Genomic DNA, 17,581 nt, shown 5'->3' with positions numbered 1-17,581 from the left:
CGCAAGAAAGCTGGGAGATTGGCGACTTTACCACTTCGTACATCCAAATGGATATAGCAGCATAGAGTGGCGAAGTCACGCCCCTTCCGGTAGGGCTCATGGGACCTATGAGATCGAAAAATATGAATGGGTGTCAATGGAGAGAAAATAATTATTTTCTGGTCCCAGTCTTTATATGCCCTGGATTACACATATGTTGTTTGTGGATTTAAATGATAATTTTTCATGCAAAGAAAACTAAAAATGTTCGTGAAGAAGTTTGATAATTTTAGGTTTTATGTGAGGCCGCTTTGTGAACTACAGCTCTTCTCTGCTCTAGACGCATATGATATACGTCACCACACCCGCCCTTGGAACTCGGCACAGAGATGGCGATCTCTCTGCCCCACTTCACCGCTTTTTCCAAGGGGAGGATAAAAGCATCGAAAGAGGTGAAAACCATTATAAATCGGGGCACGTGCAGAGTTTCAGTTATGCCGATGGGAAGATTGTCGGTCTTCTCCACGCCAGTCGCAGGGAGCGTGACGTCACATACGAGCCGTGTAGTCTTTCTCGTTGTGTTTTCTCTACAGCCTTTATCTGAACAATTGCACAATAAACGGTCGAACTCTTTGCATGAAAAATTATCCTTTAAATCCACAAACAACATATGTGTAATCCAGGGCATATGGACCGGGACCAGAAAATAATTATTTTCTCTCCATTGACACCCATTCATATTTTTCGATCTCATAGGTCCCATGAGCCCTACCGGAAGGGGCGTGACTTCGCCACTCTATAGTCACGTGGACGAATCCGGAAATAACTGTTTTTTTTTCATTGGTTGTTGCGTTAAATCTTACCCAGATACAGTAGTGCTATTTTCTGATTGGCTTTTATGTAGCCCCTTTCGTTTTTTGATTGGCTGGTAAGTGACCGGCTCGACTGAAGACTCCCGAGGCAGCAGGTGAGGAATGCCGCTTTCACACCAAAAAGAACCGAGAGCCAGTTCCGGGCTGGTGCTAGGGCCAGTTCCAAACTGGTTCCAGCCTTACCCCAGTTAAGAACCGGTTGGTTTCACACCGGCGAGAGCCAGCCACGGAGCCGGCGAGAGCAACGTCATGACGTCACTGCAAACGTTTGCTTACGTCTCCGCTTTACCAGCAACCCTCGCAGTTTCAAACAACAAGAACAATGGTGGAACTTTTTCTGGACCTCGGCAGAAGACCAAAATCCAAGGAGACAGGTTGTCTCCTCCACGGTCCACTGCGATTTTGTCTTAGCGTCCATCGTTCACTTCGGTGATTTAAAAATGCCGCCCTTCGTTGGTCTTCCTGGGATAACCCCGCCCCCTGCCCCCTGCGTAAAAGCGGTTCTCGTTCTAGCCCAGCTCTAAACTGGGGCCAGAGTTGAACCGGTTTTTGACTGACGACGCCTCTGAGCTGTACATATTTTGGACAGCGTTGCGTTTAAAGCTATTCGGCGATTTTGCCTCTTTTACAGCTTTTGGTGTGAACGTACAGTTACGCAATTATCTCCGCGGCGCTATTACAACCATTACCGCTCCCAACGTGTTCGTTTGGCGCGCCTTCCAATCACCTCGTTCACGCCCCCCGTCCCTCCCAGCAGCCAATCCAATCGCAAGCCCTTCGCCACACACACACACACACACACACACACACACACACACACACACACACACACACACACACACACACACACACACACACACACACACACACACACACATCATACACAAACATGTATGCATAAACATTTATTACACACAAATCTATTTCTTAAATAAATAAAATGTATTATTATGCACGTATATACACACACACGCACGCACGCACGCACACACACACACACACACACACGCACACACCTGATTGACTGCCGACGGACCAATCGCGACGTAGTTGTGTCATTGTGTCATCGGCGCCGGCCAATCACCTCGCGGAGCGGCGGGGACCACGGGGGGGTCGGGCAAAACAGCGCCGTCCGCCGCTCACGTCTCTCTTCCACCGGGCTGCTGCTCCTTCTTCCCCCTGGATCTCACTGCAATGGCGGAACAGCAGCAATTCTACCTCCTGCTGGGCAACCTTATGAGCCCCGACAACGGCATCAGGAAGCAGTCAGAGGTGAGGCGGGAGCCGGGGAGGAACGCGATCCCGATCCGATCCCGAAAACGTTGACGGTTGACGCGGAGCGGATCAGTTGCGGAGGGGAGAAACCGTTGTTAGCTCTCGGAGGCTAACCGGGGCTAGCTGCGTGTATGTGTGTGCGCGCGCGCTGGGTTCCCGCCGCGGCGGTGAGGCGCGGATCGCGGGGCGGCCCCACGTGGGGAGCCGACACACCCGCGAAACCGGCCGCCCGAGTCGTGTCGCTCACTAAGCTAGCTAGCTTAGTGCTAACTTTATCCCAATGTATCGTGGACGGTGCACGCTAGCTCAGCTTACTAGCCTTGTGCTAACTTTACCCCCCCCCCCCCCCCCGTGTTGTGTGGACGGTGCACGCTAGCTCAGCTAACTAGCGTAGTGCTAACCTTATCTCCCGTGTTTTGTAAACGGCGCACGCTAGCAGGATAGCTAGCGTGCGCCCTCCACGCAACATAAAGTTAGCACTAGTTCATTAGCTTAGCCAGGTAGCGCTAACTTTATCCACCGTGCTGCAGCGTGGACTGATCACAGGCCCTGGTACATGTGCTAAATGTACGATGCTAACCCTTAGCCACCTAGCCAGAGATGTGTGATAGACACCATAGTCGTGGCGTGAAGGGGAAACTAGCACAGCTGACTGGTTAGCAGACTAGTTAGCGGACTGGGTAGTTGAGGTCTTAGACTTGTGACTTTCGAGTTGGCTGACTGATTAACTTCCCTGTTAGCGAGTGATATAGCAGCTGACTGGTTTAGCTGCTGTCCAGTCTGCTAACATGTTCGCCTGGTCGCACTAGTTCTGCGCCACACGGTCCCACCATAATCATCGGTTTAACTAGTGACCTTAGTTTATTGATTACCTGTTTGTTATTGACATAATGGGAGTGAGCCTGTGTACATCGATCAGTGTGTCGTGACGTGGTCTCCATGTGTTGTCAGGGGTTCACTGTACTGCCATCCCCGCTGTCTCCCTGCGGAATCATAAACTCCCTATGCTTTGGTTAATTGACTAACTAATTGATTAATTGAGATTAAACCCACTTGGCCCAAGTCGCGTCACTGCAAAGCCTTCGCCTGGGGTCACTGCGATCTCCCTCTCGGATCACTGGATTAGTCTCACTGAGTCACTGGATGTGTGCTGCGGTCATCGTCTACTAGTGTCTCTGGCCCTTTCACTCCCTCACCCTTTCTCTCCCTCACCCTTTCACTCCCTCAACGCCCCCCCCCCCCCTCGGACTAGGGTCTTATCCCATACAGTGAGGGGTGCTGCAGTCACAGTCCACGGTCTCTCTGGCCCTTTCTCTCCCTCACCCTTTCCCTCCCCCCTGATTAGGGTCTTATCACGTACAGTGAGGGGTCCCCACTTTTGGATACGTGTTATAAACGTATCGCGCCATCGGTCAGCGATTCTGTTGTGTGGGTCCGGTGGACTGTCTGGTTTAAGCTCAGTGGAATCCAGGCTTCTGGTGGAAACGCACACGTGGGAATGCACAGTTTTGCACACACAGAGATGGAGGTACACAGAGAAAGACACGCGCACACACACACACACACACACAAACAGAAGTAGGCAGGGATACATACAAGTAGGGAGGGACACACACACACGTAGGGAGGGACACTCACACACATAGGGAGGGACACTCACACACGTAGGCAGGGACACACACAGTCACACACACACACACGTAGGCAGGGACGCACACGCACGCGAGTAGGCAGGGACACACGCACACACAAAGTAGGGAGTGACACACAATAGTAGGCAGGGACACACACACACACACAACTAGGCAGGGACACACACACAAAGTAGGGAGGGAGACACGCACACAAAGTAGGCAGGGACACACACGAAGTAGGGAGGGACACACAAACACTAGTAGGCAGGGACACACACGGAAGTAGGAGGGACACACAGATAAGTAGGCAGGGACACACACTCACACACAAACACACGCATAAGTAGGCAGGGACACACAAAAGCTAGTAGGCAGGGACACACACAAAGTAGGGAGGGACACACAAACACTAGTAGGCAGGGACACACACGGAAGTAGGAGGGACACACAGATAAGTAGGCAGGGACACACAGATAAGTAGGCAGGGACACACACTCACACACAAACACACGCATAAGTAGGCAGGGACACACAAAAGCTAGTAGGCAGGGACACACACAAAGTAGGGAGGGACACACAGATAAGTAGGCAGGGACACACTCGTCACTCACACACAAACACACACATAAGTAGGCAGGGACACACACACTAGTAGGCAGGGACACACAAAAACTAGTAGGCAGGGACACGCACTAGTAGGCAGGCCAGGGACACACACACACACACACTGGTAGGGAGGGACACACACACACTAGTAGGCAGGGACACACGCACTAGTAGGCAGAGAGGCGCGCGCACACACACACGAATATCCAGTTTTCTTCGGCACACCACATGTTGGCCATGTGTGAAATGCACTGAACACGCTCATTTTCACACTTAAAGTACGCACGTATTGTATGTTGAACGTCCTTACACTTAAAAGTAGCCCTGGTGTAGCATCTAATCCTAGCTATCTTCCTTGTATGCGGGGAATGGGTTAACCCAGTGATTGTTAGTGCTTGGCACTTGGTTCTATGAACATCCTTACCAGTACCACAGCGATATATCGTTGTTTCTCTTTATTCTGACATGTACTTATTGTGAGTCGCTCTGGGTAAAAGCGTCCGCCAAACGCCCTGAATGTAAATGTTCCCAGGAGTGTTCCTGACACACTGTCTGCGTTCACAGGAAACTTACGATGGGATTCCCGGTCAGAACAAGGTGACCTTTCTGCTGCAGGCCGTCAGAGATGCGACTGGCACAGAGGAGGTGAGTCTTGACATTCACCCATTCATTCATAATCACACACCGACGCCGGAGTCAACCCATCAGGGTGACAGCCAGCTGGTCAGGAGCAGTCAGGTTGAGGCGTCTCGCTCAGGGACACCTCGACACTCAGCTAGTTGGAGTCGGGAGCCGAACTAGCAACCTTCAGGTTACCAGTCGATCCACTCTACCTCCTGAGCCAAATGCTGCACTGTCTTGCAAAAACAGTTCTGTGTTTCAAGTGTGTTGAAATAAACACAACATGAAATGTCTAAAAACATGTGCAGTCATCTCTGGGTTATTTCCGTGTTGACAAAACCCCAGAGGAACTAGATTTCATCATGTGGCCGTGACAAAACATTTAGCATGGCCCGCTAGACGTACAAGGGGCAGGGGTGCAACTCCAGGGAGTCAAGGAAACCTTTCAGTCGACAAGAGAGCGACCAGGGCTTTGTAGTGAATGGTTTTTGGGGGGATATATACGGTAAACGATGACTTGGGGAGAGTCATATTGTCAGAGTTAGGATATATAATGAGGTGGCGGAAGGGGAGAAGATGAGGAGAATGAGAAGGAGGAAGGGGAGGTTGAGAAGGAGAATATGAGGTCAGGTCGATGAGGAAAAGGTTAAAATGAGGAGGAGGAAGTGGAGTAGGAGAGGGAGGTAGAGGAGGCGAGGGAAGTGTTTTCCTGGAGCCTGGAGAAGAAGACGCAGCAGCAGCAGCTGCTCTTGTTTGCTCAGCGCTCACCTGGCCGCTCACGTTCACTACGCGACGTCTCTGAGAGCACATGGCCGCTCTCCCTCCCGGCCTGATGCCAGTATTTTTAGACCCCTCAAACGGGCGTCAGGGTTGCAATACACTGTCGGGTGTGTGTACACACAATACAGGCATACATGGTAATTAAATGCTCTCTGGAATCGGTTCTCGATGAACTGTGACTAGACCCAGAGCGATGCCAGGGCCTGATATCCCGGTCAGCGACAAAATAATAATTGTGTTTTAGGTTTTGTGAAACATCATGGGTTTCCTGGATGTTCTTCAGAGGCTGATGTTGGCCTCTGAGGACTGTCGGCCTCTGGAGGGTCTTCAGAGGCTGGTGGTCTTCAGAGGCTGATGGCCTCTGAGGCTGGACTTCAGAGGCTGTGGTTCTCTGGAGCCCCTCGGCCTCTTGATGACCCCACACCTCACTCCCCTCACCCCCTGCTCCTCCTCCACTGACCCCCTGCTCCCCTGTCCCCCGGCTCCCCCTAACCCCCCTCAGGTGAAGCAGATGGCGGCGGTGCTCCTGCGCAGGCTGCTGTCCTCCTCCTTCGAGGAGATCTACCCGGGGCTGACGGTGGAGATGCAGACGGCCGTGAAGACGGAGCTCCTGGCCAGCATCCAGACCGAGGCCTCACCCAACATCCGCAAGAAGGTCTGCGACATCGCCGCCGAGCTGTCGCGCAACCTCGTCGGTGAGAACGCGCTCTGGGGACGCCTGGGCTCACCGTGGGGACCATCTGTGGTCGGATCGGTTGTCGTGGTTCTGGAGCGGTTTACTGGCGGTTCTACAGCTGTTCGCTGAAGGTTCTAGATCGGTTGTCAGATCTGTGTTCTGACGGTTCTAGATCTGTTGTCAGATCAGCGTTCTGACTGCTCTAGATCTGTGCTCTGTCTTGGTGCCCTGCCTGACGTGCGGTTCCTTCTCGGTTCCCTCCAGGTGACGACGGGAACAACCAGTGGCCAGAGCTCCTTAAGTTCCTGTTCGACTCGGTCAACTCCCAGGACGTGAGCCTCAGGGAGTCGGCCCTGCACATCTTCTGGTGAGCACCGCCGGGCTCTCTCACCCATTCATACACGCATTCACCAATTCATACAGAAATTCATCCATTAACCCATTCATGCTCACATTCATCCATTCCCCCATGCATACACACATTCATTTATTCACCCATGCATACGCACATTCATCAATGAATTCACATTCACGCTTTCAAGAACATATTCACACACGTACACAGTCACCAATTCACACACACAGTCACACACAGTCACCATTCACACAGTCATCCACAAACACATTCACCCTTCCACAAAAACATTCACCAACGGCAGAGTCGACCTCTCAGGGCGACAGCAAGCTGGTCAGTAGCAGTCAGGGTGAGGCGTCTCGCTCAGGGACACCTCCACACTCAGCTAGCTGGAGTCGGGAATCGAACTAGCAACCTTCAGGTTACCAGCCAACCCGCTCTACCTCCTAATGTGCTCGATTTATTCATGCGTTCATGTCAGGTTCAAACAAACAGGGTACACTAGATTGTTCTAGATCGGTCGCTGTGATTGGGTAAATGTTTTTCTGCGTCGTTCCGATGTTGACGTTCCACCGTTTTCCCCAACTTCTCCAGGAATTTCCCGGGGATCTTCGGGAACCAGCAGCAGCATTACATGGAGGTCATCAAACGTATGCTGGTCCAGTGCATGCAGGACCAGGAAAACCCACAGGTAGGAGCCCCTGAGGTCATGACCCTTGAGCCCCTGAGGGCAGTGTCCTTCTGTACCAGTTTAGGCAAGGCAAGGCAACTTTATTTATATAGCACTTTTCATACACGAGGCAGGCTCAAAGTGCTTCACATAGAAACATGGTCATAAAATTAAATAATAGAAAATAAAGGCAAAGTTAGAAAAAGGCATTTTAAAAATAGATAGCAAAGTTAAAAAAGCAATGTATTTGTGGACCCCCCCAGTAAAGCACAGTTTATTTAAGATCAAATTAACCGTCTCTCTGGTACCCACGTCGGGACTCCAACCCGACCTAAAGGAACTTGGTCCTATCTCTGGGAATGAACCAGTGTCCTCCTATACCAGTTTAATGAACCAGTGTCCTTCTATACCAGTTAAATGAACCAGTGTCCTCCTATACCCGTTTAATGAACCAGTTTGAAGAATCAATTGCCAGTACTCCCAGTGTGGTGTTGAGTATCTTTGGTGTATGGGTTTGAATCCCTCTAGAGGGGGGGCCTCAGTTAACACACCAGACCAGGGGTTTGAGCTTTCCTCTGTGGTCCAATTCTTAAGAAGCAACAGGTCAAATGGCAGACTCCTGCAAAGAAAAATTAGGACCACTTGGTATGGCAAGTCTTTTGTGCCTACAGAAATAAGGCTGTACAACAATATACTTAAAAACTCTTAGTCATTTTAAACTATGAGCATACTGTATGTATCTGTACTTAACTATTTTATCTATTCATACATGCTTGTCATGTTTTCTATGTTCTTACTGCTCTGTCTGTCTTGTCCTTGTTTTTCTTTTGATGTTTTGTATTTGTTTTTTTAATGCTATGCAGTAGGCTGTATCGCAATGGAGCGTGTAATGGAGACCACATTCATTTCCTACTTGGATAATGAAGTTCACCTTGTCCTTAGTTGCCGTGTTGCTCATGGGTCTCTGCCCTCCTACCCCCCTCAGATCCGCACCCTGGCCGCCCGTGCAGCCGCCTCCTTCGTCCTATCCAACGAGGGCAACACCCCCCTCCTCAAACACTTCTCCGACCTGCTGCCCGGCATCCTGCAGGTACGACCCCGCCGTCTCCGTCCCTCCGAACCCCAGAGCCCGTTCTGGTGTGAGGTCTGACCCCTCACACCAGACCCCTTGGTTTGACCCATCACACACAGCCGTCATGGCCCAGAGCGGTGAGAGACCCATGCGCGCGCAGACGCACATGCACACCTCCTATACAAAGGTTCCCCCCCTGGTGTGAGGCACACACAGACAGTCACACCTCCTATACGAGATTCCCCCCCTGGTGTGAGGCACACACAGACAGACAGACAGACAGAACCCGCCTATACGAAGGTTCTCCCCCTGGTGTGAGGCACACACAGACAGACACACACCTCCTATGCAAAGGTTTCCCCCCTGTTGTGAGGTCTGACCCCTTGGTTTGACCCCTCGGGTCACCCTCGAGGGGTCACGACTGTATCATATCGTTGAGGGGTCTCGGTGACTCCCCAAGGATATGAAACTGTTGCGCTTTTTCATTGGGTTAATTTTTATTTTATTTTTTTTCGTTTTTTTTTTTCTCAGTTTTTGTTTACTAGTATTTTGGATGTTCGTTTTTTCTCTGTAGAATATTGGGTATTTGTCGTGGGGTGACCGTGAGATTCCTAAATGACGGAAAGAGCATGGTGCAATAGAAACTCAACAAAACATTCCCTTTTAAAAGTATACATTTTATTCACCATGATTAGGTAACCCTATTCTAGTACTAACCCCTAATGATATTATTAACCCTGAAAAAGCATGGGATGGGATCTTACAGAAGTCTCACCTCCCATAGCCGGGAAACGGGAACCAGTCCAACTGAATTCCACCGCACGCGAACCGCAACAAAGCTTTGTGTTTTCCACACGCGTGTCCATCTCCCTGTACTCACCCTTCCACCCCTCGGTCTTTTCGTCTCCTCCCTGCTGTGGTCCTTTTAGCTGCTATGTGGTTGTTGAGGAACCAAGCCAAAGAATTGTACTCTTGTGTACTTGAAAGGACAATTCCGGTGTGAAATGGATCTTGGATATGTTTAATATAATTACGAGTTGGAATGTTCGTTTGGGAGCAGAAAAGCGCGTATAGACGCATTCTTAAGTTGGTTGTTTTTAGCCGATTCCACCAAAACGCTATAAACTTGGAACGATGGGGGCATTTGTTATGGTAAAAACTAAATCGCTACTTTAAATCACTTAAAATGCTGGAAGTAGCCAGACACTTCTTTGGTAGTATAATAAGGGTCTTAACATATAAAACGAGGCATTGATAACTTTGTAAGTGTACAGAATACAGATTATTTATTAAAAAGGACATTTTATGCACACAATACCATCAGTAGATCACCCGTCGACGCCATCTTGCTTTTGAGGCTCGATAGGTAGATTGACGAACGCAGAGATTGTGACATCCGTCAGCAACACACAAGCTCTTTGTTCGCCAATCTACTTATCGACCTGTCGAAACGATGTTTCACTGATGATCTATTGAACCCAAACTCAGAATCTGCGAATTTATTTCCAACTTTACGGAAGTTCCTATCCGTTTATAGCTATGCTTTACTCACAGGTGTGTGAATTGACCTGGATATGAAGCGCATATCCAGCGTACGTAGCGCACAGAATGTTATATTATTTAGCGTAGCCCAAAATAATACAACATTCGTATTTTAAAGGGATAAGCAGAAGCTCTCCTCTCCTCTTGTTAAAAAAAAGAAATTTGTAGGGGGAACCTATAGAGGAAACACTGCATTCATAGCAAATGTACTTAATAGGCATCTCCCTGTACTCCCCCTTCCACTGTCCCTACTCTTTTGGTCTCCTCCCCGTTTCTGTGGCCTCCTAGGTGGTGAACGAGTCCTGTTACCAGGCCGACGACTCTGTGCTCAAGTCCCTGGTGGAGATCGCCGACACGGCGCCGAAATACCTGAGGCCCAACCTGGAGGCTACGCTGCAGCTCAGCCTCAAGGTGAGTCAGGGGTCTGGGGGCCCCACGGCCCCGGGGGACCCCTGGACTCTTCGTTAAACGAAGGGTCGCTCGTAGAACTTCAAACCCTGATCGGCATGTAACGGCCATCACACTCGCCCTTACAATACATTTTAATTAACACCTATCGACCACCTCATCATCGGCCCTACCACCATGGACAAGCCCGATCTCGTCTGATCTCGGAAACTAAGCATGGTCGGGCCTGGTTAGTACCTGGATGGGAGACCGCCTGGTAATATCAGGTGCTTTAAGTGGTGTCGAGTGGTGGCCTATAGGTGGCACTCTTCCCTCTGGCCCCTTCACTCATCAATCCCGATGGCCCAGTACAGTGACGGGTGTATGGTGCTGTGGAAGATGCCGTCCTTCGGAGGAGATTTAAAACCGAGGTCCTGACTCACTGAGGTCATAAAAGATCACAGGGCACTTATCGCAAAGAGAGGGGTTTCCCCGGTGTCCTGGCCCAACCAGGCTCATTCAATCTGGCCCCCTAATCATCCTCCTGTATAATTGGCTGACTCATTAATTCCCTCACTCTCCAACTCAAGCTGGTGTGTGGTGAGCGTTCTGGCGCAGATTGGCTGCCGTGCATCACCCAAGTGGGTGCTACACACTGGTGGTGGTTAGTGAGGTTCCCCCTTCCCTGTAAAAGCGTCTTTGAGTGTCTATATAAATTCAATCCATTATTATTATTATCAGACTACGACCCCCGTGGACCCCCCCCAGTAAAGCACAGTTTAACTGCTAGATTAGGGTTAGGCTTAGAGGGTTAGGATAAGGGATGAAAGCTACCTTCGGGACCATCAGTGATGGTCCCTGGCAAAATAACTTTTGAACGAAAGGTCCTATCGACTAGACGTTGATACTTTTGAATACTAACTCAGGGAAGAGCTTTCCAACGGTACCAAGCTCCTCTCTACGACCACCGGAAGTGGGGGTAGCCCTAGCGGGACCATGTCTTTAAAGGCCAACAACTCCGGAGCAGAATCATTTCATTGTGACCCCAGTTGACCCTCCCTCTCCTAACCCCCAGCTGTGCGCAGACACCAACCTGAACAACATGCAGAGACAGCTTGCTTTGGAGGTGATCGTCACGCTGTCGGAGACCGCCGCAGCCATGCTGCGCAAACACACCGCCATCGTGGCCCAGAGCGGTGAGACACACACACAGAGACACACAAACGCACAACGCCATCTTGGCCCAGAGCGGTGAGGTTAACACACATAGACACTCAAACACAAATCCACCGCCATCGCACACAAACACATGCACACTAAGAGACAAACGCACCGCCATCCTGGCCTAGAGTGGTAAGACACACAGAGAGACACACACAGACACACAAACACACGCAGACACACGCACAGACACAAACACACACAATCACAACGCCTTCATGACTCAGCACGGGGGACACAGAGGCATGCAGACACACACACGCACGCACGCACACCCATACACAATCACAACGCCATCGTGGCCTAGAGCGGTGAGGCGCACGCATAGGACACAGACAGACCCAATCACAACGCCATCATGGCTCAAAGCGGTGAGATGGACATACAGAGACGGATGAATCAACCTTAATTGATGTCCAAAAACCCCCTTTATATGTATGTCATAAGGACACCAATGATACACACACCAACCTCCTGGAACTCTCTCCTCAAGATGTTGGGAGCTGTTTTAGCCCCTATGTTGTGTCTGCAGTGCCCCAGATGTTGGGACCTGTTTTAGCCCCTCTGTTGTGTCTGCAGTTCCCCAGATGTTGGCCATGATGGTGGACCTGGAGGAGGACGAGGAGTGGGCCATGACCGACGAGCTGGAGGAGGACGACTTCGACAGGTAGCACCTCCTCCTCCCTGCTGCCACAATGGGGGTCCAGGCTACCGGGTCTCTTCAGGGCAGACGTACGGGCAGACGTACGGGGAGTCTTCCTTTAGGGCTTCTTTCAGGGCTTCCTTCAGGGGTTACTTTTAGGCATGGTTTCTCAACGGGGCAGTACCGCCCCCTGGGGGGGGATTTTAAACTTTCATGGTTTTCAAATTTCTTTGGTGAAAAAACTTTGCATTTCAAATACGAAATATATAGGCCTAATTAGGCCTCTGCGCGCGATCTGTTTTCGCGCTGCCCGGGCCGCAGTACCCGTGGTTCCCGTGCCATTCATTCATTCATTCGTTCATGGGGCACCTCGGGAGTCGCGGGAGTGCCATGGCCACGGTCTCGGTGCCGAAGGTCACGGTGCCCGGGCCGCGGGGTGCCGCTGCCGGGGCACGATGGGTGACGTGGCGGCCGGGAGTCGCGGGAGTGCCCGCGCCGCGGTCATGGTGAATGAATGTTCAATCCAACTGTAGCGAACCCGGCCAGACAATGGTGAAGCGTACTGATGTTTCCAAAGAGTTTATTGATGTACAGCCGTTCGTTCCTTATTTTGTACATTAGTCCTTTCTGGAACACCGTAAGAGCTAAGGACAGACAAATAAACAAAATGAGCTCTTAGAAACAAATAAACCATCTTAACCATTGAAATGACTCAAATAAACCTTTTAGCTTAGCATCACCGCATGCATACACTCTACAGAAGCTAAAGTCTGCTAAACACACATAACTCCACATAAAACATATTTTTACAACATACCTTGTTCCCAATTCTAGCCAGGTGCTTAACACATACGGGGTAATCCTTACAATTGCGGATCATTAACAAAGTAGAAAAGTCTCGTAGGGAAAGAAAACATGCTTCCATCAGGTGTAAAAAATAAAATCAATAATGCATCAGTAATACTGTTATAACAATTGTCGTGCCATAAGGCTTTTTAAATGGAATTGAAACGGAGACCCCCCCCGCTCCTTTACCACCTTGACTAAGACATTTTCTGGGGGAAACACTGGTGTCACTCACTGGGTGTTGAGAAGAGCGTAGACAAGTTCATGGATTAAAGTTCTCCGTCGCTACGACGGATTTCCGTCATTTGGAGTTCACAGAGGCCACTTCACATCTCCGATAACGTCGGGACAAATTTACAAACAGGCGTCATTTGGATAAACTAATCGCATATTAAGGATCTAAATAGGTACTTTCTCGCATAAAAAAATATTAAAACTTAAGAAAGTGATGTATTAACAGCACTGAAGCGAGAATTAAAGCAGCTTTTAGCAGCTTTACCGCTGCCGCGAAATGCATTCTGGGAAACTTGCATACTGTATACTGCGGTGCAGTCGGTCTGCTGTATACTGCATCCCACATTCAGTATGCAGTATACAGTACATACTGCGCAGTATGTAGTCGGCAGTACGGTAGTATGCAGTTTCGAACATGGACATAATACACGCGTGTATTATGTCGTCATACGTCAACGCCGGTAAAATTGTCAAATTATATAGTGAGTATTTAAAAGGTCTACCGTAAAAATTGACTGAAAACACAAGCATTTTAATGTACATCCCGATTATATATTAAATATATATTAAATATATTATATACAAATGTATATATATACACACCATTTTCGCGCCACATCTTACGTCTCTTTGTTGTGTTAGTGTTGAGTGTCAGAGCGAAAGTTAAGCTAGTATGAACTCCCTTATAATGATTGACGGCTCTGATGTATCGGATATTGATAAAACACAAAAAAATAAATGGAGATGGGCATGGCTGACGGAAACGGGGAACGATGGCAAGCCTTACGGTTCATGGTGCAAAAAAATATGAGACAAGCTTTGCAAAAAAAAAATCTTAGAGTCTAATTGAAAAGACAACAAAAAAATTGCAATAGATGTAAAACAGTATTGGTCGAGCATTTAAACGTGATGGCTGCATTTGGTGCTGACGTCTTATACATTTGTATTTCTTAAGCAGGTGTCAAGTAACCTAACCTGGAACATGTTTCACACACTGCACGTGACTTGGCTGTAGCGTGAATAAAATTTCAGTCAGAAGATTTTTTTTCACTTTAATCCCTGCAAGTTTCTCAACAGTCTGGTTATTTTTGGATGAAACCCACACTGGTATTACCCTCGATGTGTTGGATGAGCCTTCTGATGCTACACTGAGTGACGTTGCAGCAGGACCTTGACTTAGTCTTGCCTCGGATGAAGACCTTTCCTTCACATAGTTGTTGTCGTGAAGGGCTGTTGGATGCTTTGCCTTGCAGGTCTCACAAAAGTGAAGAATTCACTTGAAAGTGGAGAATTCTTGCTTCTCGTTCAGGCTTTGTGTGACTTCACGGTTCCAACGTGAAGCCGCCCAGTCTGGAAGTTTATGAACGTATATGTCAAGGCCCTTGACATGAGGAATGGCATCTTAACAGGCGTTCAGAAAGTCTGAGAAGTGTCTTAGTCCCTCAGCGTCTTTAGGTTGAATCTTTGGCCATTTGGAGAGTCTTTCTCTGAACGCTCTCTGAATGGTGAATGGCTGGCCATAGCGATGATTCAACTTGTTCCAGGAATCTTGGTAAGCTTCATTGTCATTTCGGTAGAAGGCGCCATCGAGGGCCTGGCGTGCTAGGCCGCCAACATATTTCTTGAGATAGAGTTTTTCATCTGGAGAGATTGCTTTTTTTTTAACAAGCGAGGTAAACGCTGCTTTCCATTCAATGAATCGTATTGGATCACCACTGAAGACGAATGGTTCAGGAACGGGAAGCCTGTTTAAGGCTATGCTGTCTTGAAGAACGTGAGTGAGGAAAGGTCTGTGTGAGAGGGTGCTGTAGCATGAGTTGAAGGGACTGCAGTTATAAGCACGTTATTTGCTTCATTGTTCCTTTCATTGTCTGTGTAGCAAGCAACATCACGTTCCGTCTCCTTATCATAGACCTTAAGCTTGGCCTGAGCTGCCCGCACTTCCTTCTCTACCTGCAGTCGCTTCAGCTCACGCTTTTGTGCCTAGTCTAGAGCCTTCCGTTGTTGTTCCTCTAACTCTCTTATAGATTCTGTTTTTCTTCCTCTTACATCTCGTAATTTGCTTTCTTCACTGATAGTTAAGCTGCTGCATCAGCACGCTTGGCTGCTAGTGATGATGTCATAGAGCAGTGATCAGACTTGTTGTGACTTATCATGGACACAGCAGATCCGTAGATGGATTTTGCACAGTCATGGCGAAGCAGTGCATGAAGACGGCGTCTTACCTGTTTCTCGCCAAACTCACCTTCCTCGCCTATCGTTCTGCTGTAGGCGATGTTGATGATTTCTTTGGACACCGATTCACACGTCTCAACTCGACATCTTATGTCAGTTGAAGGTGTGGTGAGATCTCAAATTTCAAAGTACATGGTCATTATATCTTCTTTACTTGTCCTACGTTCGTCAATGAGACGCCACAGGTCACTGTCTTTCACATATGTCTTTAGTTGCTCTCTCGCTCTGCATATTTGGGAGTTCTATTTCTCATACATGGATTGCAGCCCTTTCTCCCCTTTCTGGGCCTTTTCCTCTTGGAGTGCACGCATCTTCTCTGTAGGATGTCATGCACGCTCGGAGCGATGGAGGTCTTCAGGTAGGTCATCACCTGTTTTTTCTGATTTACCTTGTTGATCAGTGAGGCTTTGTTGTTTAGCTTCAACTGTCTCCTTCAAACCTACTCTCTCAGAAGCAATGGTCGCTGTGTGGAGTTCACTCTCTGGGTCCTGAACTTTATGCTGGGAGTCAGCCGGCTGCTTCTCCGCCCCTTTCTTGTTAGCTGACTCTGCCATAATCAACAGAATTTTTAACCCTTTAAGTTAGAAGAAAACACTCTACAGAAGCTAAAGTTAGTATGAACAGCAATATAAATATTAGCATGGAGAATAAACAATCTCACATTAAGTCCGCTAAACACACATAACTCCACATAAAACATATTTTTACAACAGACTTTGTTCCCAATTCTATCCAGGTGCTTAACACATACGGGTAAATCCTTACAATTGTGGAACTATAATAGTAATAGTAAAGTAGAAACAATAAATAAAAGCATACAGGCAGCGATAATCTGTTATTCAACCCCCTTTTTAAGAGTTACTTACACCAACTATTTCTTCCTTAACTCTTCTTTCTTGGCCAATAGATCTGTCTGTCTGTGTAATAGGGTTTATTACGGTGATGTACAGTGCTGTTAGCCAATCAGAGGTGAGACATTTGCATGTCATGAATATTCATGAATATTTGTTTTCACCAAAACCGACTCGGAGGGTATTCATTGCTATTAGTGACCACCGCAAAATCAATGAAAACGATGCATTGACACCTTGAAGCAATATAACACGAGTGTGAGTGGGGTTGTTGGTTTGGGGCGTTTGCTCAAAAAAGGTTGAGAACCACTGCTTTAGGGGTACCTTTTCTTAGGGGAACCTTCAGTGGCTGGTGGCTTCCTCCCTGCTGGGGAGGGGAACCTTCTTAAAGGGATACTTCACCGCTGGAGATATGAAGGTTATATGCAGTAAATAATTCTATGTATTATAAATGTGCAAAACAAATTGAAATCGGTTCATCCTAGCCTGAGAAAAGGCAGAAAGTGTCTCTGGCTCAAAAGTAAGAAATCCTCCAACTACCACAGTGCGTTGCGCTCGCTGCACCGCCCGCCTGTTTCCGTTTGGAGGGAGAAGGGCCCATTATATACATACTAGCGCGACTGGTAGAGTGAGCAAACTTTGTCAAAACGTATCCCTCTGACACATCTCGTTTTTTCAAGTGCATCTTTTGTATATTATTGAACAGCATACAAACATTTGCTAATTACAGTAGCTCAGCATAGGGCTGGGCGATATGGGAAAAAGTTATATTTCGATTTTTCCCCCCCAAAATTTCCGATTTCGATTTTATATCACGATATGAACAAAATCACCATTTTTGTATAATTTATTTTTATTTTCTGGTAAAAAAGAAAATGTAATGCACAAAAACAAACTTCTCAGACCCTTCTTTTCAACAATCTCCTCCTGGGCAGTACTATCATTTAATTGCTGTTCAGAACTCCCGTCTAGGCCTGCAGCGGATTCGAATTGTATCCGAATCCGTTCGGTTCGTTTACCACAGTTCGGAGCATTCTGGAGATCCGCGGATTTCGGTTTCATGAAGGCATTGCCTTATGTAG

General features: G+C 48.3%; 1 protein-coding gene and 1 pseudogene across 1 annotated transcript in view; both read left to right on the top strand.

The window, feature by feature from the left end:
• Positions 1 to 1,935: 1,935 nt before the first annotated feature.
• The window catches only part of kpnb3 (karyopherin (importin) beta 3), a 38,106-nt gene continuing 22,460 nt past the window's right edge, over positions 1,936 to 17,581 (top strand). Inside the window, exons 1-9 of the mRNA XM_060055433.1 lie at positions 1,936 to 2,123; positions 4,931 to 5,011; positions 6,270 to 6,462; positions 6,708 to 6,810; positions 7,393 to 7,489; positions 8,454 to 8,558; positions 10,371 to 10,493; positions 11,545 to 11,665; positions 12,270 to 12,357. Of these exons, the coding sequence (XP_059911416.1) occupies positions 2,046 to 2,123; positions 4,931 to 5,011; positions 6,270 to 6,462; positions 6,708 to 6,810; positions 7,393 to 7,489; positions 8,454 to 8,558; positions 10,371 to 10,493; positions 11,545 to 11,665; positions 12,270 to 12,357 (989 nt within the window). The 5' untranslated portion in view covers positions 1,936 to 2,045. The remainder of the gene's footprint in view (positions 2,124 to 4,930; positions 5,012 to 6,269; positions 6,463 to 6,707; positions 6,811 to 7,392; positions 7,490 to 8,453; positions 8,559 to 10,370; positions 10,494 to 11,544; positions 11,666 to 12,269; positions 12,358 to 17,581) is intronic.
• LOC132462182 (5S ribosomal RNA) lies at positions 10,650 to 10,768 on the top strand (annotated as a pseudogene).

Source organism: Gadus macrocephalus, chromosome 7, assembly GCF_031168955.1.
Source record: "Gadus macrocephalus chromosome 7, ASM3116895v1".
NCBI lineage: Eukaryota > Metazoa > Chordata > Actinopteri > Gadiformes > Gadidae > Gadus > Gadus macrocephalus.
The sequence above is the reverse complement of the archived record's forward strand: the minus strand, read 5'-3'. Positions and strand labels throughout refer to the sequence as shown.